We start from the raw sequence: 22748 nt of genomic DNA on the forward strand, positions 1-22748 counted from the left end.
AGAAACAAAATGTCTAATTCAAGTCCTTCAGTGTCTGGGTCTCACCTCAAAATGTCAAGCCAGCTAAGAACCTTGTACAAAATTTTGTATTTCTGGAGACTCAGTTTAGCCAAACTCTTATAATAGGTGCTAGTATTTGAGCCAAATTTCCTGCTGGCCCAGACTGGTGAGGCCTTATTGACTTCACTAGAACGGCATTTCTTTACAAAGATAATTTGGCCTGCTGATTTTAAGGCTGGCACTATATGAAAAAACTGGACAGAGTACATTCTTGCTTTGATGCAGGCTCAGACACACAATACTTAGTCATTTTAGTAAGTTACCTGTGTCCACTGAGATCAGTGTTTACACAGAAATTTATACAGACAGCAAAACCCCAACAGGCTACTGTTTTACAGTATAAAAATATAACCCTATAACCCAGAACTGATAGTAAAAGCATGTACAATACGCTTGCATAACAAAATAATGCTGGTGTCTTACCACATATAACTAAGAGTCAATGCAAACAGGACACCGATATTAAAAAGCTTAGCCACAGCAACTTGGGCTGGAATTAGATCGTAACTCCTTTACAGCTAGCCTCATTTTTTAAGGTATTGATAGCAAGTACGCAAGAACTGAAACACAAAATCCTGTGCAGTAGTTGGAGTAACGTGTGACCTGTTCATGGAAATTCCATCTTACCAGCATGAGTCAACGGGTGTCTGTACTGGGTCTGGCTGAGATGGGGTTAATTCTCCCCACAGCAGCCCTCCTAGTGCTGTGCTCTGCATCAGTAGCTAGAAAGGTGTCGGTTAACACACCAGTGTTTTGGCTACTGCTGAGCAGTGCTGGCACAGCAGCAAGGCTGGCTCTCCAACATTTTTGCCCCCCTCACTGGCAGGCTGGGGCTGGGCAAGATCTTGGGAGGGAACATAACCAGGACAGCTGACCTAAACTAACCAAACAGATATTCCATACCATATGACGTCAGCCCAGATATAAAAGCTAAGTAAAGGGAGACGGAAGGGGGCATTTTTGTCTTCCGGAGCAACCACTACCCATACTGAAGCCCTGCTTCCCGGGAAGTGGCCAGGCATCGCCTGCTGATGGGAAGTAGAGAATAACATCATTTGTTTTTCTTTGCTTTCGTGCACAACCTTTGCTTTTACTTTATTAAACTGTCCTTATCTTGACCCACAAGCCTTTTGTCATATTTTCTTCCCCCTGTCCAGCTGAGGAGGGGGAGTGATAGAGCAGCTTTGGTGGGCACCTGGCACCCAGCCAGGGTCAACCCACCCCAGTGTCCAAAAGGTAAAATGTAGGGTACAAGAAAAATGGGTATGAATCATTTTTCCTGTGCTACTCACCCATCATGTGGAACTCTGACTCCTATGGAGTTAAAACACAGGTGATGAAACTTTTCAAAAATAGGTCAATAACCGTACATTATATGCCTTCGGAAGTAAGTATACTTATCATTTTCCTTATGTTTATGTTAGTTAACTGAAAGCTCTTAGGCAAATAATTTTATATTTGTGCCAATTTTCTCCCATGGGCACTTACTCTCCTACAAACAGGCAGCTCTGCCACAAAGCTCTCTGCTGTCAGATCAAAAAGATTTTCTTTAATTGGTCTGGGTCACAGTTCGAAATGTAGTGAGCAAGGGTAATGTTTTGAGCCTTCATCACTGTATATCCACTTTTCTTCTTCTACCAGAGGTGCTGTTTAATCCAATACAGCCTAGTATAAGTGCATTTGAGACATATGAGTTTCTCACTCAAAACCCACTTCTTCTAAGATATTTTCTAAACAGGAATTTATTGTTTTTAATGTCCGGGGAAGGGTTGTGTTTCTCATCCTTTTCCTTAAATTCAACATAACAGAATGAATTTCAGGGCTCTGAGCTTTGGGGGATTATTTTTGCTCTTTTTGAAAATATTTCTGTTAAGGAATTTAAAAAAAAGTAGAGTAGCAAAAGAAAAAAAAAACATCTCCAAAGTTAAGAAAATAGGAGGAATCCCCCCCAGCATCATTTACTGCATTCACTAGTGATGGGCAAAGAATGAAAATGAACCCTGTCAAAATTAAAAGTCCTTTGTCTCTCTTTGCATAATCATTTTCCCATTTTCAGTCAGTTCTCTTTAATACAGTGTCTAGCCTGGGAATAAGTCCAAAGGGTACAGTGAAGGATAAATCCCAATACATGCATAATGTGATCTTCATTTAGTAATAAAAACTGATTAAGAGCAAATCAGGTACACAGTTTACTACCTGTAATATATTTCTTAAGGAATGTGTATTCTTTCCTTGCAGGAATATAGATTTGAGGATCCGCAGAAACCTAGTCTCATCTCACTACCGCAATTCTAAATAAAGTAATTTCATCACTTCTGACAAGGATTTAAGTTGTTTGAATGGCACCTTTCCTGCAAACCAAACAATCCAAGGCTTAATTGAGCTTGCAGAGTGCACAGATTATCTTTCTGAACAAATAAACCATTAGTGAAGTACAGTACTTTCCCATTTTCCCTACGAGCCACCACTGGGGCAAGAAAGTTTTCCTGTTTCGTTAGTAAATGATATAATTTTTTGTTGTCTGTCTCATGTGCTGTAGGACAGTGCTAGCATTGAACTTTGCCATGCTCCACCATAATATTCTGTTGATTTTTCCTGGTTTGAATGAAGGATGTACCTCTTCCAGTTAGCAACTAATCCAGAAATTCAGGTTTTAGGAGCTTGGGACTGTTTCTTCTTGCATGTCAAGACATTCAACGGTGGTGAATAGGGCATAATTTCATTACAAGAATAGTAAAAAGCATTAGTAAGCTTTTAAGTCTGTAAAAATTACACTCTTTCCAATAAAACTCTAAGTAGCTGGGTTTTTTTAATCCCAGAATATAGCAGAATCATTTGGTGATCAAGACACTTTCTTCTTATTCTAAGTCTTCTCATCAGCACAGATCATTGAAGTTCATTTACAATACTTCTTCGAAATTTTGGGAGCCACAATAGATGCTTGGTAGGATTACATTTGTTTTACTCCCATAACAACGGAGTAAAATAGGAGGAACATATCCCAAATCTTGATTAATCTTCTGATTCAGAAAGTTATAACCTAGTCTGTGCCATTAAAACCAGTAAGAAATACTGTGACCTAAGCCACTGATCTTTCCTTGCACTTGTCTTAGATTGAGATTTATTGCTGTTGTCCATGTTACCAGTGGACGGGGTACAGCTAACAGCCTGAAATAGAAAACCGTTGCCTAACTTCTGCCTCACTTTCCCTTTGGCAGTCAGAGGTGGAAGGGACACGAGTGAGGGCAGGCTGTGATGATGGGTTACTTTCTATTTTATGCCCAAATAAGTGATATAGCTGAAAGTAAACTGAGGTAAAAGGAGTTAAGTGATATAAAGTTTACCCACTTCTCACTCCCCCACCCTGGAACACCAAAAAAGTAAATTTATACTTTAAAAAACAAAACCACAAACCCCCACATAGGTGAGTTTACTTAGGAAAAAGCACTATAATGTATATGATTTTGAACAATAATCTCAGAAAGAAGAAAAGGTAATTTTGGAGTGTTTGCAGTTTTCTGAAAACCGTGCTCTTCTGTACAGTTTTGTGTTCATTCACTCAGCTCTGAGGGTAAGAACCTTCCAGGAAGCTGACGCTCTCCTGAGGAGGAGTCTAACAAGAAGAGCAATGACTCAGCCCTGTACCTCCATAAACACCAGCCACCAACATGTCACTCACACATTTATCACGTCAACCTTGGTCATGCGCTCACCACATCAACACGTGTAATTGCAACACTTGGACTCCCAAAGAGGCAACCTCTCGCACAGTGCCTGCTGCAGCAGATTGCCTAAGACCGCGCATCGCAAACACGCTGTGCTGTGCAGCAGGCACAGAATTGTTCCGTGATTGCCAGGGCTGCAAAAACGGGCACGTACTTTTGGAAAGTCAAGACGCTGACACTGTGTTTGTGCTCCTCAGGCTTGTGCAACAGCAAAGTGGCTAAGAGGAGACCATGATAACACAGGACGATTCAAATAAAAAAGCTTGTACCAACTGCATTTTATTTACGAAAAAGTAAGTTTTCTAGAATAAAATCTTTTTAACAATATGCTTAAGAAGTAAGTACGTTTAAATAGCCAAATTCCGTAAAACTAAACCTTGTCTGATACAGCAAGGAAGTTTCTGTAGTATCTGACCTCCTTGCTTCAACATGTGTAGCCCAACATTTATTAACTTTTTCTTTAAAAGTGTAATATTCATCAAGAAAATGAAAAATGTATGGAATTATTCATATTTTGTTTCTGGAGGAGTAGGAACTTTCAGTGTTTTCTACTACATTATTGTGTGGGTGGCAGAGGAAAAAGTGTTACAGCAAAAGGATAAATAACCCGCAAATATCCTAACTGTTTTATTTGGCTGGGCACAGCACTGGCCTTTAGCATAAACTACTCAATTAAATTTGTGGCGGTGTTCAGGGTCTGTTTATGTCACCCTCTGATCTATTTACTCTAGAGGAGTGACTATTTTTGGAAACATCAACTTGGCATGTGTACAGAGGTAGGCAGTACAGCTAACAAAAACATCAATTATACCAGGTTCTAGCTTCCGTATCAATTAAAAATAGACAGAGGAATCTGAGACCTCTTGTTTTGTTTGAATTGCAGGTGTATTTCAGTTTGATTTTTGGCCAGTTTTGTATTTTCTGTAACAAAAGCCCAATCATTCCTATTTGAAGCTTACAATCCTTACTATCATGCTGTGGCATCAACAGTAGCCACACCAGATTTTTTTCTTCTGCTATCAGCTAAAACCATATAGAAAACACCAGCCTGAATATAATACAAAAGCAGTAATAAATATTATTTTTCTTTGAGCTATAAGTGAAAAAACATTTGTTGTTTTTTTTTCCGTCCCAAGAAGATTTTGCAAAATTCTAACCAAATATGACTTCTTTTCAAACAGAATCAAATCCTTCTGAGAATACGTGCAATGTCTTATCAAGTAGCTGTCTCAAATGGGGTGTCCTTTATAACGTGTCTCAGAAGCTCTCTGCATCCGCAACCCACCAATCCCTGATCCTTGCTACACAGCATGGTATATTTCTCTGTGGTTCATGTGTCCCTGACGTAACATTATGCCCGTAATTGTACTGATGTTTTCTCTTTTAATGCCAAGTTTTAATTTTCAGGTAAATACATAGCAAAAATGCTGGTCATTGATCAGTATCTCTGCGAAGGTCAGTCTACATTGACCCTGTCTAACCTAATTTCCAAAAGCATCCTCAGTCACTTACATGTGTGGTCTGCTCAAGTGTAGTGATAAAGAGGAATTCTGTTTTATAGTATTATTTAAGACTTAATATAGTAAAATGCCTCAGCAACTCACAGTTCCATAAATGCTAAGACATTTCTGACTCTGGCATTACTATCTTGTTTTTTCATAAAGGAGGAAACACAGACATACGGTGATTAAGGGATTAGGCCAAGGTCATACATGAAGTATGTGTCAGCTGGTGTTAGAATTTAGGTCATTTTCTTACTGAATGAATAATACGTACATTGTACAAGTACGGGCAACTGTAGTTGTTTTTGCAAGTTTCACACAATGCTCAGCGCAATTTTCTTCAAAGCAGCTATGACAGTCAAGCTCCATTACTTGTCACTTCAGTATATGACATTACTTCCCTTTCCCGTCTGGCTGCACTAATCCACGTAAAGTCCTTCCTCCTCAGTATGCTTAGGCCTAGCACTAACCAACAACAGCCACAAGCTGGAAGTCTGGGGGTCTGAACAAAACTTTGTTTATGTGAAAATTCAAATGAAAGCAAGTAATTCCGTAAAAATGGCTGCTGCAAGTCTTACGTCTTTCTTACCTGCTAACTGGACTCTTACTTGCTAGCAATTTCCTTCTCATTAGAGAGCAGGCGCTTTTGAAGGGGTAGTCCCAGCCTGTATCGGTGCTGTACACAGAGGGAGTCTGAAACAGTTAACTTCAGGGGTATCACTTGCTGTGATATATTTCAGTGGAGTACTCTCTGACAACTGCCGAAAATAATTTGAGTGCCTAGTCAGCACATGAAGTGGAAAAAGTATTAATCAGAACATGAACATATATATTGTAAGAAGTATATAATCAATAAAGCAGAGATTATCTAGTCAGCAGACCATTTCTTCTTTTTCAGATTCATTCTAGGGAGAAGAAATCTCATAATGAGGAACAAAAATCACTAGCTGACTCTTAAATATTACAAATGCATCACAATCAAAAAAATCCTGATTCATGACTAAAGCTGTAATGCCTTACTTCATATGCTTCCTTTAATATATATAAAAAAATAATTATAGGATATATCAAATTGGGCAATTAATGCAACAGGATGTGGAAGTATTTATGTTTACCCATTTAGAAATAAGTATTTACAGCATTGAAAGCTATTTCCAGTATTTTTAAGTGTTATACTCCTACTTAATAGTATTTAAAAACCATGATTTGTATTCTTTGCAGATACAATATTTAAACTTCTGATTTTGTTCTTAATTGATCTATATTTGATAACCTCATCTTCTCCATGGATAACCATGTATCTGTCCAAAGACACCTGAACCAAAAACTGCAGCCTATGTGAAAAGAATGAAACATTTGTTCGATTTCAAAGCTTTTGGTCTTTACAATTGAAAATTCGCATTTGGTTTTGGTCTTCAGAAGAAATTCATAATGTTGCTTTAATTGAAACTTCTCTTCACAATAAAAAGCAAAGGAAACTGTTTAAGCATCATGCAACAAGAATGAGGTCGCTCAGCAGATGAGGTTCTCCTAAGTTTGGCCTAATTCTGCTGCTGCTGCTTCTGCACCAGTGAAAGTGAAAGAAGATCAAGCTTCTAAATTTAAAGACTGCAGACTCAGTCTTCCTACTGTCTCATGTCCTTAACTTTAAGCATATAAGAAGCCTTGCTGACCTCTGAAGGACAAACATAGGCAAAGGAGATGCATGTAAATCTCAGCAGGGCTGGAAGAAGTGGCAGTTAAGAGAGACATAATGCCGTAAGACAGAAAGGCTAATCTGCCTTAGAAATCAGAAATAGAGACAAAGGAACTACTGATCTTGTATTCTGAAAAAACCCTGCAGCAATAAAGACAACACTTTCTAGAGGCATTATTATAACACCAAACAATAAAAATTTCTGCATTCGGCAAGTTTTAACCAAGCATGACTGCTACTGCCTTTTTGTTCAGCGTGTAGGTTTAGCCTCCTAATTACAGGAAACGTCTATGAGGTAGGTAGGAGCGACATTCAAATGTACGATAATCTTGTTTACTGTGCTTATATTAATGGGCTTAAATTCCTTAGAAAAACGCACGTCATCCTACAGAGGACATTATTTTGAAGACCCTTCTCTTTTAGCCCTTCATTTTACGCTTATAGCAGTTTGCCATAAAGTACTTTTAGTCCTTTAAGTTTATAGCAGTTCGCTTCCTTTGTTTTTTAACCACATGCAAGGTAACCCCATAGCATTTTGCGACACGTGTGGCAGGGGGCTCCTCTACCGCAAAACGCGTCTCCAGCTACACGGCGCTGTTGCAGTTATCTCAAATCCACTGCAGGGTAAGGGCAAGTTAAAACCTCTGCTTTGAAAGACCCGCTACCGAGATGTTTAAATCCATCCACCATCGCCCCTTCAACGCTGGCGCTCGAGGTGGATCAGCGTTTTCAAGAGCGGGCCCTGCACGGTGTCAGCCTCCCCCCGCCCCCAAACATAAAGAACACTATATCGAAGTAAATGACCGGAATTCGGCATGAAATAAGATGGCCTGTAACCATCAACCCCCCCCCCCCAACCCCACGCAGCCAGGGAGAGGCCACCCAAGCCCGGGGGGAGCCGGCGGACACGCTGGGCAGGCCTCGACTCCCGCTCCCGACGGCTCGAGGGCGGCCGGGCGCCCTGGCGGGCTCCGGGACCCCGCTCCCGCGGCTGGCGCCCGGCCGAGGGGGCGCGGGGGCGGGAGGCCGGGCCCGAGGCTCCCCTCAGGCAGAAGGAGCTGCGCTGGAGCCGGGCGCGGCGGGCCCTGCCCTCCGGAGGCGGGGGTCCCCTCTCGCCGGCCCCGGGAGGCCCGCCGCGGGCGCAGGCCGAGGCGCGCCGGCCAAGGCGGCGGCGGCGGCGGCAGCGCCCGCCCGCTTGAGCGAGGTGGGCCCTCCCCGCGGAGGCGGGCGGCGGGCCGCGGGCCGGTGCCGCAGCCGCAGCGCCCCCAGCGGCCGCTCGGCCGGCGCCAGCTCCTCCCCCCGAGGCCGCGGCGCGGCTCCCTTCCCCCTCCTCCCACCCAATCCCGTGCCGGGCGAAGCGCCATGGATGCCGCTGGCTGCCGCCTGCTGCGCGGCTCGGGCTGCCGCCGCCTCGCCTCTCCCCCCGTCTCCCCGCGGCGCTGAGGAGGGGTGGGCTGCGGCGAAGAGGCTCCGGGAGGCTGAGGTAAAGCGGCGGGGGCGCTTCCGCCGGCGCTGGGGCAGACGGCGCCTTTCCTGAGCCGCCAGGCCGGGTCACCCTGCGAGGCCTGCGGCTCGCCGGGAACTCGAGCGTCGCTGCCCGGGCCTGGCGGGTCGCTGTCGGCAGGCCCGGAGGGAGCGGGCCGGGGCCCTGGGCGGGAGGAGGTCGGCGGCGGCGGCGGCGGGCGCTGGGAAATCTCTGTGTGGGGGCCGAGGAGCAGAGCGGGGGCGGCGCTGCCGGGGAGCCCCTCACGCCGGCGGCTCGCCTGTGCGCGGGGGCGGCGGGGAGGGGGGGAGGCGGTGCGGGGGCTCCCCTTCCCCGGGAGGCCGGGTGTGGGGAGGGGGGCCCGAATCCCCGCGCGCGGGCCTGGGGCCCGTCTGGGGGGGCTGTCTGCGTGTGTGTGTGCGTGTAGGCCCGGGCGGTCGGGGATGAGTTTAGCGGCGGCCCGGCCCCTTTTCTGGTGCGGCTCTCCTGGGAGCCCCGGCCTCTCGCCCTGCTCGGTTTTCTGCTCGGTGGTTCGTTTCCGTCTGGTTAGAGCCCGTCTGGGCTGGAAGAACAGCAGGTGCCTGTATTGAACTGACCCCGCTTTCACCGTCTCTTAATTTCCTTGTTTCTGTTGCCTTCACCCTTTCTTTTCCCCCTTCTCCTTCCCCCCCCCCAACCTGAAGTTGACGACTTAGTCGCGTTAAGGAGAGGTACTTATACTTACAGTACGATCCCACTTGTACTAGCTGAAAGTAGTTTTATCTAGTCTTGGAACAGGAAATACTGTCTGTAAACAGCTCGGAGGACCATAGGCATTGTTTAAAGCACAGAAAATGAGTTTAGGAACATTTTGAATTACTTTTTACAGCAGGACTGCAGCAATAACAAAAATATATGTAACTGGCAAGCAGTAATTGAGTGATCTCTAAATGTCGTTGTGGCCCTAAATTACAAAAACATCATATCTGTCGTACTTTTGTTTTGTCATGTCTTTGAGTTCAAAGCTGTTGTGAAACAGCACTACTGATTCAGTGTATGTTTCTTCATACAATTCCAATTTCTGACTCCCTTTTGTAGATGTGCCCTTGATGGAGTTATTTTTTAACTATTAACTCATTAGCAGCAAGTAAACAAGCAGGCAGACTTTGTCCAGATCGAACTTCTTCCCTCCCCGACTCCCCCCTCAATTTGTGGGGACACTGTCCAGCATTTCATATTTACGTATGAGTTTGGTAAACTAATTATTTTTTTACAAGCCATATTTAAAAAATAGTCAGTTTTTTTCCTTGTGTGTTCAATTTGGAGAGACTGGTTTGTAACCTTTTAGTTTTTATATGAAAATAGTCATGTTTGCTGTGTTCTTAGGCATGGGAGGTGAATTTGACTATTTGTTAGTAAAACGCAAAGCAAGCACATAGGTCAAAAATATCCCTTTAACATTTTAAAGGGACTTTTTTGGTCTTAGGCTTGCATGTGCTAATGGCATTGGGCCAACAAATAATGTTGTTTTCCTTATATGTACATGAATTATTTGAATTATTCACTGTGTTTTTTTAATAGCTATGAATTAGATACATTTTTTTATAAAAACCCCCACCAAACCCCTAACTCTTGAAAATGGAAGTGATTCTTAAATTGTCTTTTTTATCCTTTGACTTAAAAAGCTTATGTTCCTTATGTTCGAATGGTATTTTAAAAGATGAAGGATTAATAAAACTTTTGCAAAGATTCTGCAAGTCTTTAGTTGTACATCTCAATTTTTTTGTTTCGTGGATTTGTATTTAAAATGTGACATTTGATGTCTTTCTATATTTGAATACTTTAGTGAGGAGGTAATCTTTCAGAAAATTGGACATTTTATAAAGTGGTATTAAAGGAAAGGAGGGGGGTAGGCAGGACAACACTGTTTGCATTAGCTTTGAGAATATACAAAAGGGTTAAGCACAGGTTTTTCTACTTAAGTTTTAATTTTGAGTTATCCTATAAATAAGAGTAGACTCTAAGTCTTTCTTGATTGTCAGCTGGAATTAGAGATTTATTTCCAGTGAAACAGAACAAACTCATTGCTGTTTACTTACATATAAAGCTTTGGAAAAAAACGCCAAATATGTGGAAGTTTTCTTAATGTCAGCCCCAAAATATGCTATACATTTTAGAGAAAAGCAAATCCAAAAAGTTTAAAGACAAGATTGTGGTGATGATTTTTTTTTTTTTTTTTTTCTTTCCAGGTGAAAACTGCAAAAGCCTGGGGCTGGCTGAAGAGATACTGATTGTGCTCAAGTTAGTCTGGCTTGAACAATTAAAGGATATTTTTGGTACTTTTTAATTTAAGTGGAGGCAGCTTTTTTTTTTTTTTTTTTTTAAAAAGAAACATGGCAGATGTGGACCCAGACACTTTGCTGGAATGGCTGCAGATGGGGCAGGGAGATGAAAGGGATATGCAGCTAATAGCACTGGAACAGCTATGCATGCTACTTCTGATGTCAGACAACGTGGATCGCTGTTTTGAAACGTAAGTAGTTTTGGCTTTCGTTTGTGGAATGTTATTTTCCTCTCTCGGTAGCTGTGTATAACATTTAACATTCCTAGAAACTTTCAGCCTCAGAAATGTTTTTACAGACTGAACTTGAGTGTAGATCACTGAACTGATGAGTTTCTGTTAATATTGTGTGAAGTACTGTTGTCTGATTAAAAACTGTAGTGTGAGTGATCTGATAGTTTAATTTAGAGAAGTGTATTCAGAGTTGCAGCGTGGAAGTGTTGGGGTTGTTTTGTTTTGTTTTTAATGGTAGAGAAAAACTTTTTTTTTGCATTAAACTAAAATGATCACCTAAATATATTTAAGCATCCATACTCTTGCAACACTTTTCTCGAGATATAGTAGCTTTTCCTAAGCTCTGTAAATCCAAACAAAAATCACAAATATTAACCACTGTTCACACAAATATTTTGCCCCTTCTTTGAAGAATGTTGCTGTTCATGCCACCCTGCTCCTCAACTGCATTTGTACACTTCATATAGCACAGTCCCTGCTCTCACTCCTTTTTATATTTCTCACAGCACAAAATGCTGATGTAACCACTTCTGTTACTTAATAGTGTTGCTGTGCATGTGTTACACTACTTCCTGTGAGGGCCCATGAGTAGTCTACAAAGGAGGTAGCAAAAGTGTAAACAATCACAACTTTTAAATCTGACACCTCTTACATTTTTGGGGGGTGGTTTTTTTTATTTTATTTGTTTTTTTTCCCTGGTTCTGCTTTTGAGAGTCTTACATCTCTCCTCTTTTCTATCTTTTTTTCATTACTCTCACTTTCCTTTGTTTTGCGTCTCAGAGTATGGCTAGTGTCTTTCTGATATATCCTGCTTCTTAGGAGTGTGGGTTTAGCAGCATTTAAGAGGGTAGCTGTTTGCTACAGTGTTTAGTTTTGTAGCCCTAAAGAAGAGAACAGTTTTGGGGCTTACCTTTTAAATGCTGTTCATTTTTCAGGACTGCCTTTAGTACAGGAAGTGTAAAATTCATACATCTCTAAAATCTGGATTTGTAGTAGTTATGTAACAGTGAGCACAGTTTCGTACACTGCTTTAGAATTTAAAATTGCCTTATCTTGGCCTTGATGCGCTTACAGGTAAAATACTGCCTTGGAAGAGAGTTACTGTAGGGAGATGCATTTGACTTCCCTATCTGTGCCTCATAGCACTGATACTGGTGGAGCACTGTTTTCAGCCTTGGAAAAGCTGATTTACTGAGTTCTTAATTTGCATATGTAGAAAAGAATTTGGTAGTTAAGAATGAATTTTTCTGACAAATCTAGGGTAACTTCCTGCTTCAGTATATTCAGTATAGAACAGAAGTAGAAGTTTGGGCATAATCATTTGTAAGGATATCTTCTGGGTATTTGAGAATCAGAAATGAAATGTCAACTTAAAAAATATAAACCAGTTGTGGGTTTTATGCATTTTATTTAGAACAGACTTTCATCTCAATATAAAAGAATTAGACAGTCCAAGTGCTTTTTTTTCTTGACGTATAGATAATGAATGCTCTGTTATTGCAGTGTTGTGGTTTTAAAATTAGGTTTTATGTCTGAAAGAAGAAACATTTAAAATACCATTTGGCATTTTAATTTTTGTTTTGAGCCTTGGTATAATTTAATTTTTCTTGTCTTCTAAGTTCTTGATCTCTTTTGCTGTTGTAAGCTTCCCTCAAACAGAAGAGAATAAAGTGTAAATTGGGAAAAAGTTATCAAGGTTCCTTGCCTGTTGAAGTGATTTTACAGTAAAGTTAAAACTACTTTTGATTGGCACCATGAATATACTGAAATATGGTTCCACAGTATTGGTGAGCTGACATGGCAGCTCATTACCTTCAGAAGGGAGAGCTACTTCTTCCCATTTATCACTCTATCATTTTTATTCCTCCCAGCCATATTCTTGCTTCATGCCAGCATCAGGGTTTACTGGACACCTCTATTCACTAAAAGAGCAAGCCTCTCTTTAAACCACTGATGAAGATGCTAGTTTTCTGCCGTTACAGTGAATTACAGCAGATTGTAGATGTGTCTGACGAGCACTGGAGATGAAACTGCATAACTAGAAATATGAGAGAAGCAGAGAAAGGTATACACTTTTCAGTGGAGAACTTCTCAGTGGATTGTCTTGGGTGCCTGTGGTATCACAGCCTGCATTTCAAAATTATTTATTTTGAATCTCTGTAAGAAATAGATGATGTCTTGAAAAGTATTTTTAAAATATTTCCAAATGACAGTTCAAGTAGCCAAAACTGTCATGTGCTGAGAGAGTGTAACTAAAATAATCCTTGATAATATTTTAAAGTTGCTTTTCAGTTATGTTTTTAAAGGAATTATTGCTTGTCTAAACAGGAGACTTACTATGTGACGGAAGGGTTGCCAAACACATTTTTCAGGAACCAATTTTGAAAATGGTTTGAGTGTATGCCTGATTTATAATGTGGACATATTTTTCTGTTGGTAAGAAAACCAACCTCTAGACTTTACAACATTTTTTCTTCTGTTGAGCAAGAAGAGCGTTCCCAAATTTTTGTATGCTGTGCAGATGTTATTTCAAGATCTTGGAATTGTTTATTGCTATTAATTATGTTGACTAAGAAAATTTTAAGAAAGTTTCTCATCTGTGGAATCCAGCAACTGGAACATGGAAGGTGGAATCTTAAAACAGTCAATTTCTGGGAGAATGAAATGCGATGTTTTTCAGAAATCAGCTAGAGTGACTTTAAATACTTAGTATTAGTCCAGTTTTACATAAGAAATGATTTGCTCTTATGGCGTAAGCTAAGAAAAACCTCATTATTTTAGTGAAGTACGTCTGGTGATTAAAAGCTGCATATGGTGAGGACTGGCAAAGCTATGAAACAGAGACACATGAAAAATATTGACGTGAATGCTGTGCGTTTTCCCTAAAATCACAACACTGTTTCCAGACTGATTCCTTATGGAGTCAAGGCCAGTACACAGTCTCACTTAGCAAAGAAAGATCACAAACTAGGAGGAAAAAAACTGTAAAGAGGGCCACAAAGGTGATCAGAGGGCTGGAGCACCTCCCCTGTGAAGACAGGCTGAGAGAGTTGGGGTTGTTCAGCCTGGAGAAGAGAAGGCTCCAGGGAGACCTTACAGCAGCCTGCCAGTACCTAAAGGGGGCCTACAGGAAAGATGGGGAGGGACTCTTTATCAGGGACTGTAGTGATAGGACAAGAGGGGTAATGGTTTTAAACTAAAAGAGAGTAGGTTTAAGGAAGAAGTAAGGAAGATGTATGGGAGAAATTCTTCACTATGAGGGTGGTGAGGCACTGGAACAGGTTGCCCAGAGAAGCTGTGGATGCCCCATCCCTGGAAGTGTTCAAGGCCAGGTTGGATGGGGCTTTGAGCAACCTGGTCTAGTAGAAGGTGTCCTTGCCCGTGGCAGGGGGATTGGAATTAGATGATCTTTAAGGTCCCTTCCAACCCGAACCATTCTATGATTCTGTTGAAATGATAGATTCAAAATCTTGTACTTCATTATTGCAGTAAAGTAATAGAGTTACTTTGCAAACATATTCTCAAGGAAATGGTATATTTTAGAGCTAATAATTTGTTTCTGTACAAGTGTAATGGATATTGAAACTAGTGTTTCAGATCAAATCAGAAAAACGGAAGTAGGCGCAAATGTATGGTGGCGTATTTTGTAGTGTTCCGGCAAAGTTCTAGCAGCATCACAACAGATTGCGGGGTATGCAGCCAGTAACAGGTAGTGGTGCCAAATAATTGACGTTTCTTTACTTCTCCCCAGATTTGCATATTACATCTGATTAAATTATTTTTAGTGTTACTCATGTTAGCATTACAAAAATCAGCGGCATATTCATCTTCTGGTGATAATGAGTCACAGACACTGTTAGTCAGCATGAAGAATGGCTAACATTTTAACAGCAGCAAAAGCTAGTAGCTTGAACTACAGAAACTTAATGAGTGAATAGGAATGGTTCTGTTAAATAGTTGGAGTAAAATAGCTACACTCATTGCAATTGTGTTAGTCTCAAATTGTAGTTAAACTGTGTGCTATTAGGCAACTTTAACAGGAGTTTTAAGTATGCATTTTATATAAACATAACTGAAATGGTATTTTTAGTGTTTAAATTGTTACAGGTGATTTCAAAGACAATGTAGAGGCTGTTAGTTACAATCTCCCATTATTAATATTGCCCTTTCCCACATAGGTGTGTTTCAGTTTATCTTTTTTCACCCTGTCTGATCGTTTCACTTTATTTTTGGCAAAATAAAATAAGAACCCCTCAGATCTGGGCTTTGTGTTGCTATTTTCTTTCCTTAGTATTTGCAGAGTAGAAGTATTTAGCAAGGAACATGTTATTTAATTATTTTCCTTAATTGTAAGGAAAACTGGTAGAACAAGACAGTTGTATAACAACTAAAGTAAAACCTGAGTAAAATCTTTTCTGCACTGAACAGATGAAATAGGCCTTATTAATAATGCTCAGAAAGAGAAAGCGTGCCTTCCCCTTTGGTTCTGCCCTAAGTCACCTCTATATTTGGCATTAACAGATTTGGTCAGCAAAGAATTATCAAGAGTTATCAGCTGATTTGACAAAAGCAAAAATTATACAAAGGATCAGAATTTGGGGTTTTAATGTGTAAAATAGAAATCCTTTCAGTTTATTTTTTAGATCAAATACGCTTATTTTAATTTACATTAAACCTTGTTCTTTCTTAAGTATGTATTCACTACGGAAAAGGTATGTCTTTACTTTGTATTTGCTAACATGTAATAACAAATGTAAGAAGAAATTCTAGTGAAGCAAAGACTGCATTGATGTGAGCTAGTGAGACTGTTGTAGAATAATGTGGAACAGTTTAGCTTTACCTCCACCTGATTGCTTAAAACTACAGGCTCCTGTCTTTATCAGGATTGTATAACTCCAGTAAATCAAAATTAGAGAGAGAGAGAGAGAGAGAGAAACCCAATTTTTCTTGTAGAGATATGGATAGGAATCTGAAGTGGTGGTTTTCAGGCCTATTTTTAAAGTTTGGGCTGGCTTTAGAAGCATCTTTGTAATTCAGACAGTGGTAAAGTGCCCTTTAACAGATCTAACAATCATGCTAAAACTAACAGGCTGAGAGGGCAGTTCTGTCTGTATCAAGGTGGTTTCATGTTGTGTGTCATACAGATTTACTTCTGTTATTTTAAGGAAAGAAAAAAAAAAGGCCATTATTACAGTTTTGTGCTGGAGTGCAGCCGTGACTAAATTAGGATAAGTATTGCTGTCAGCAGTAGACTACAGTTTTCATTATTTTAAACCATGCAAAGCATATGTTCTTAGTGAATTACTGGTTTGGACTAATGCAGACATCTCTCAGTAAAGGAAATTTTGTAAGCTTTACAATGGCAAAGACTCACGCGATTCCTACTAACTTTTTTTGCCTTTTAGTGAAGGCAGAGGGTGTGGCAGGAGTGAAATGCCAGCACTGGAGTGGCTCATTCTGTGGACTCCAATATGGTGGGATCTTCAGCATCCTGTAGAGTGCTTTTCTGAGATGGAAGTAGGGGAGTGTGCTGTATTTTTCAGGGAGCTATCTTGTTTCAGCATAATGTTTAGAACTATTTCTAATTTTTAAGGCTTTTGTTTGTTGGGCAGTTGGGTTCTTTTCAATGTTAAGAGTTTTAACACACTAACATCTTTCTGGTTGCTCTTTGTAAAATGGGAATTGTGGCCTCATTGTCACGGGTATTATGGAGATTAATTAGCCTTGTCTAGTCATTTTGAGAATCTTAATTGTTGCAAAGGCCGGAAGGGAAGATTAGGTCATCTAAATTGACATCCTGTCTTCTGTCATAGGCCCTATATTTTACCTGGTTATTATTGAATTGAGCATCTTGTTTGATACAAGCATAATGTGTAGCTAATGGTTCCAGTAGGGCATCCTACCTAATTTTACCCCCTGTTTTGCTATTTAATCTGCTGCCTAATTGTCTTTGTTGTTGAAATTTGCTTGTCCTTTTCCATGTGAATTGGCCAGGCGTGGCAGGCAGTCAGTCCACCTTTTCCTATTGGATTAAAAGCCAATACCATTCTTACTGTGAATGTACTTGCACACAAGGATCTCATCAGCTCTTGATCTTCCTCCCCCTCTCCAGTTCTTCAATTTCCAAGTTTTTCAGAAATATTTTCCAGTGTTGCCTTCATCCATGCTGTTTATAGTAGTACATTTAACTTACTGTTATCAGTTATACATCCCAAATTTAGTTAGATGTTTCCAAAACATTATACAGGAAGTGTGGTTCTAGTTATTTATCTTCAGAGTTGCTTTCCAGTGTATGATTGCTTGCCTCTTAGGTATGGCTTGATGTATTACCTAGACTAAGATCTGTAACTTGGCATCTGTGTGTGTTAAGACACATTCTGTTTAAATGAGCGTGTGCCTCGTGAGTAGTCCAGACAATTCTGTGTAACTCGTCACACTGTCACTATTTACTAGTCTGCCTTTTTTTTTTTTTCCATTTTTTTCCCAGTAGTATCATCAAGTGGCTTTGTTTCATTCAGGGTTTTGTGTGTGAGAGAAAATAGAAGTGATTCTTGCAAGTACTACGCAAAAGATGGGTGCAGAATTTTAAGGCAGTGAGTTGTTGACCTTTCAAAAGATTCCATCTCCTAATAGATTGGATAAGACAAATGAAATAGATGTCACAGGAATTTCAAATAGTGGGCTTCCTTTCTTTAATGGCTGTACTAGTCAAATTATTTTAAATGTCAGCCTCTTATGAGCAGGCTATGTAAGAGGCATAGACAGCATCGATGATCAGTAGACTGGTAATGGGGAAATTGAAGTTTTCTTGTTCAAGTCGGTTTTCTTTTTGAGCACCTGGAAATCTAGCAGAAGCTTGTGGGGAGATGTGCATATTTAGGCACACTTAGGAAATCATACTTTTTATTTTAATTGCTTATTTCATTTTAGAATGTTAACAAATGTAATGTGTACTCAAACCATTATCTGTTTGCACAATTGAGGTTGCTACTAGTGGAAATCACAGGCAGAAGTATCTGTAGTTTCAAGTTCTTTAATTTATTCAGCTATTGTGGACCAAGTTTCTGCAAAATATTTACAAAATGCTGGATAGGAGAACAAGCATATGTGGAATTACTACCCTGAGGCATGGCATGTCTTTTATAAGATACTGAAAAACGCAAAAGGCAGCCCTACACATCCTTTGTAAATTCAAGAGCAAAGCTAATGATAATTTATTTAGAAAAATTTATTTAGAAATTACTTATCCTGCAGAAGCTGTTTCTTTTTGTGCATTTTTTCTTTTTGTTTCATTTTACACAACTGATATTTACTGAATGTGTAGTTGAATCCTTAGGTGATGTGTTCCCTCCTAACAGTGAACTGTCAGAAGAGGGTTCAGCTGTCTGTACTTTATTTAGCTAAAAGGAAGTTTGAAAGCTTTCTAAATGTCAAATTTGAATTCTAAATTAATTTCTTTTAATTTCTAATAATGCAGAGTTCCTGCTGGAACAGATACAAGGTGGAGTTGTTAATTCTCTAGCTTTATTTTATTTGCTTGAGCTGTGATTGCAGTTAAGAGTAGAGATTCAGAGTTGTAGAAGCTTAATATTTTGTAATTGTGGTAAAAGATCTGAAATTAGCAGTTAATTTTTAGTTGCTTCTTCCTCGCGCCTTTAAAATACAGTGTGGTATTGCGAAAGTTTTATGTATAAGTGGATGTTTTCTGGCCTTTGTTCTGTAACAGTATTGTAAGAAAACAGTCTACATACAGTATGTTTTGGAAATGGGTCCAGAAGAATACATGTAGGCAACACAGGTGTGTGGGCAGTTCTCTTGTGGATGATCTTGATTACTCTGCTGATGTTTTTGGTTCATATGTGGAAAGAAAACGGTTTTTCAGCAGAAGAAACAATAAGGGAAAGTCTGAGATCTCCTCCAATAGAAAGGAAAGGAAAAAAAAATCATTAATAAAAAATAAGTTGGAATTGCTATTGCTTTAAGAACAAATCAGTTGTGCAGGATGTATGTTTTTGAAACTTTGAAGTTGTGTGACACAAGTCTTTAAATAGTATATTTTTCCTCAAAAACAGTTACTAATGAGGTTTAGATTCAGTATTTTAATTTGTTTAAAATTATTGTATATTAAATAATTATTAAATAGTTTAGGCACGTGTAATTCCTTATTTTCCCACTTCTAACTGGTCTCAGCAGATGGTATGCATTGAAGATCCAGCACAAATGCTGGCAGGCAGCTGAGCTTGGTTTTCTTCCACAAATCACATGTCTTGGACCAGGCTTTGTCACATGGCAGGGGTTATGAATCAACTGAATCCAGCAGTTACTCTGGAATTGAGTAACACACCCTAATGGTGGCAGTACTTGTGTTAACCATTTGGGGGATGAAGTGGGGTTATCTTTTTTTCCTTCTTTTGGGTTTTAAACACAACCCTAGTCTTTAAACTACCATTATTGTTGCTGTTTTAGCTAGGGCTTTTAAGTGCATTTAAGATATGAAATGTAATTACAGAAATAAGTTTAAAGTGTCTATTTTTAGTTCCTTGGTATCTTTTTACACTGGCAAGCTGTAAAATCAGCTGAGTCACTTCATTCGAGTTTAAGGGCTTAGTGCTGGCAGGAGCCTACTGCTGTTGCTATTGAAGAATTTTGCATCCCTGTGGATAACCTGGTTCCTAAAGAGGGAACGGAGTGGGGGCGGGGAAGGAGATTCAGAGGTGTGTCAGTTATGCTGATTATAATGCTGTAGTAATATAATTATATTGATAACTTTCCCTAGCCTTTCTTGACTCCTTATCAATACAATTGTGGTATTTGGAAAATGTTTTTAGATCAATTAAATTTTCTGCAGAGGAAGAATGTATATTAAAGAACTTGTGTATCATGGTCTTCACAATCTAATAAACTCATTTTAATACTGAAAGCATGAATATGTTTTTTAATAGAAATTATACAGAATCAGCACTTTTAAAATGTGGTTTAGTTCTTTTCTTGATGTCAGTACAGGGGACAGAGAATGTTCTACTACCCTAGTCTTAATGGATTAGAATATAAAGAGTAAATATTGATACTGAAAAGTAGTTATTTCAGACTTTGTAAAAACTGTTATTTACAAACCTGTCTTCCAGCAAGATCTTTGAAATGTGGTGGGTGGAAGACTCAGAAGATATTAAGTAGCAGAAGCTCTTATCCTGGGAGTACAGAAATGAAGTTGGGTGGACATCCAGAACTGAGAGACTTAAAGTAATTAGCAAGAGCTGTAGTGCCGGTTGCAGAGTAACCTCGTTAACTCACTGAACTCAGCCTTTCACTAAGAAGTAGCACAGAGTAACCTCATTAATTCACCAAGTTGGTCCCTAATGACTCTTCTAAAGTACTTTTTCAGAGTACTTTAGGAAGTGCCCAATATGATGTTAATATTGCTTCTTAGAAATTAAAATCTAAAAAGATTTTCCTTTAATTTTCATATTCATTAGGAGAAGTGCCTAAATAGAAATCTGAACTTTGGAGCTATCGATTAGCTCCTATTAGTCATTATTTTCTAGTTTGAAAGAACAAAAACTATTAAAAAAAGATATTTTTTTTCTTCCCCGTATTAAAACAAACTCACCACTATCTCTGTGTTTGTTCCACTGCAAATTGGTCACTGTGAACGGAGTGACTCTCCTCACCCAACTTTGAGAATAAAGCAACATTTTTTTTTCTGTCATAATTTTTTTCTTTCTGAGATTTATTACTGCTTTTCGTTAATACATGGTATAGATACAGGCAAAGTGGTGAAACAGATTTTGATAATGGGTTGTTTTAAGTTTAGAAATTATGCACTTTGCTTTTTTTTGCCCTTCGTGGGAGTTGAGGCCTGCAGTGATGAAAGGTTTATTTGTGTTCTTTTCTCTTGGAAATCAAAAGCATCATCTGTCAGTAGATGGAAATGTACTCAAAGCTGAACATCGGTTACTGTCCTGTCACATCAGTTCACTCAGTGTTGTAGTTCTGCCCTCAGCCTCCCTGCTGTCCTGGGAAGTTTTGGCAGCCTTGTTTTTCCCATGTAGACAGTTTTCTAAAGGCAAGTCCAACATGCAGCCACTGTGGTGCAGACACTCCTGAAATGCTTTGCTTCACTACCTGTCAAAGTACATTTTAGTTCTGAGCATAATCTTAGTTGGAACAGCATTAGGGTTTATATTCCTGATGGAACCTAATCTTCTACAGCAAATATCTGAGATGGTTTTAGGTCCCTTTGATCTATTTTGGCCTGCCTAAGGAAGCCCGTAGGGATTTACCTTGGAATTAAGGTGTAATAGTGACGCATAACGTAACATGGCTTGTCTGACTCACTCTTTGGTTCCTACTGGCGCTGATTGTATTTGCTTATCTGATGCTTCATTAAAAAGAGAGGCTGGTCCTCAGAAAGTGCTCTTCTCAGGACCTGGTTGCTAGAATTGCTTCCAGGTGAGCAGTGGATTTCTCTTTCCTGTGCTGCCTTTGCTTACACTTTAGTGATAAGGTGCCTTTACTCAGGATTGGATCGAGTGAAAACGAGGACTACTTTGAAAGTGCATTTGCACAATTTTGAGGTGTAAAGACCGTTCACTGAGTAAGGGTGAAACTTTCCCTTTTTCTTAGGGGTCAAGTGCCAGCACACAGAAATCCACAATGGGGCTGTGAGACAGAAGGGAGGGGTGTACTTTGGACACCTGCTATATGGCTGTGACAGTGTTGCATCCCATCTCCCATCATGTGCTGGTGTTCCCATCTACCCCTTCCAGCCATTTCTCTGGCACTACTTGCACATGCATGTTCTTGCCCCTGAGATGTGTAGAGCAGATGTTCATAGTTTCAACCGCGAGAGACCCATGTAATAGGTTAGTGCAGATTTGGGGATTGGAGGGTGATCTCTATAAAGCTGACCTGTGTACTTCTGTTAGTAACACAGTTGTTGATAGAAGAGTTACCTACAGCATAATGACTGAAGTTCTTCAAAATGACAGCTGTACACTTTTATGCAGTAACTCTTCTAGCCACCTGTTTGAGAAGACTATGGCTGGAGCACTGGGGATGTGTTGGTACGCCCTTTGCTGCTCTTACAGGCTCAACCATTGATCTAGACTGTGTGTGAATGACAGAACTATTACTTTCTGTTTCCTTGCTAGCAGGAACTTTAGGGACTGCTAAGGCCTTAGTGGACTTCAACAGGCAAAATTAATCTGAATTTATCTGTACAGCATGTGTGTGCTTATGAACATAATCTGTGTGCATCTTTTAAGAGTTCCTGTGTAACTGACTGTTCTTTGTCTACTGGAACACTAGTTTGTAGTTTTCACCATGAAGTAAATACAGCAGTGTTTTACTACAGAATATTGAAGTTTATTTGGTTTTTTCCTTTGTATTGAGAATATTCAGCGTGTTAATCCCTCTGTTTAAAACTCTTAGCAGTCCATGTGGTTTATCTAGTTGTGTAGTAAATTTGTTCTCCCTTTTTTCAGCTGCTGCTCTTGTTTCTACCAGATCTTCCAATGCCTGGACCAAATATTTTTGCAAATAATGTATTTTTAATTATTACAGAACCAAGGTCAAAGTTCTTTTGCAACCTTCAGTAGGAGTAGATACATACTTTGCATGTGGGTTGTACATCTTCCTCTTGTTCTGAATATTATTGCTCCAGATGAAGCCAAGTAGAGCATCATTCTTACCTGGTCATTTTGCATGCACTTTCAGATCGGCAATTTAG

At 39.9% G+C, this 22748-nt stretch overlaps 1 protein-coding gene across 10 annotated transcripts in view; it reads left to right on the forward strand.

Annotated features, from left to right (window-relative positions):
• The first annotated feature begins 8313 nt into the window (after positions 1 to 8313).
• The window catches only part of HECTD1 (HECT domain E3 ubiquitin protein ligase 1), a 65378-nt gene continuing 50943 nt past the window's right edge, over positions 8314 to 22748 (forward strand). For 9 of the 10 annotated variants that reach the window (XM_069784041.1, XM_069784044.1, XM_069784040.1 and 6 more), the window contains exons 1-2: positions 8314 to 8466; positions 10695 to 10978. In XM_069784041.1, coding sequence (XP_069640142.1) covers positions 10839 to 10978 — 140 coding nt within the window. In that variant the 5' untranslated portion in view covers positions 8314 to 8466; positions 10695 to 10838. The remainder of the gene's footprint in view (positions 8467 to 10694; positions 10979 to 22748) is intronic. The other variant, XM_069784035.1, reaches the window with a different exon arrangement.

Source organism: Haliaeetus albicilla, chromosome 5, assembly GCF_947461875.1.
Source record: "Haliaeetus albicilla chromosome 5, bHalAlb1.1, whole genome shotgun sequence".
Taxonomy (NCBI): domain Eukaryota; kingdom Metazoa; phylum Chordata; class Aves; order Accipitriformes; family Accipitridae; genus Haliaeetus; species Haliaeetus albicilla.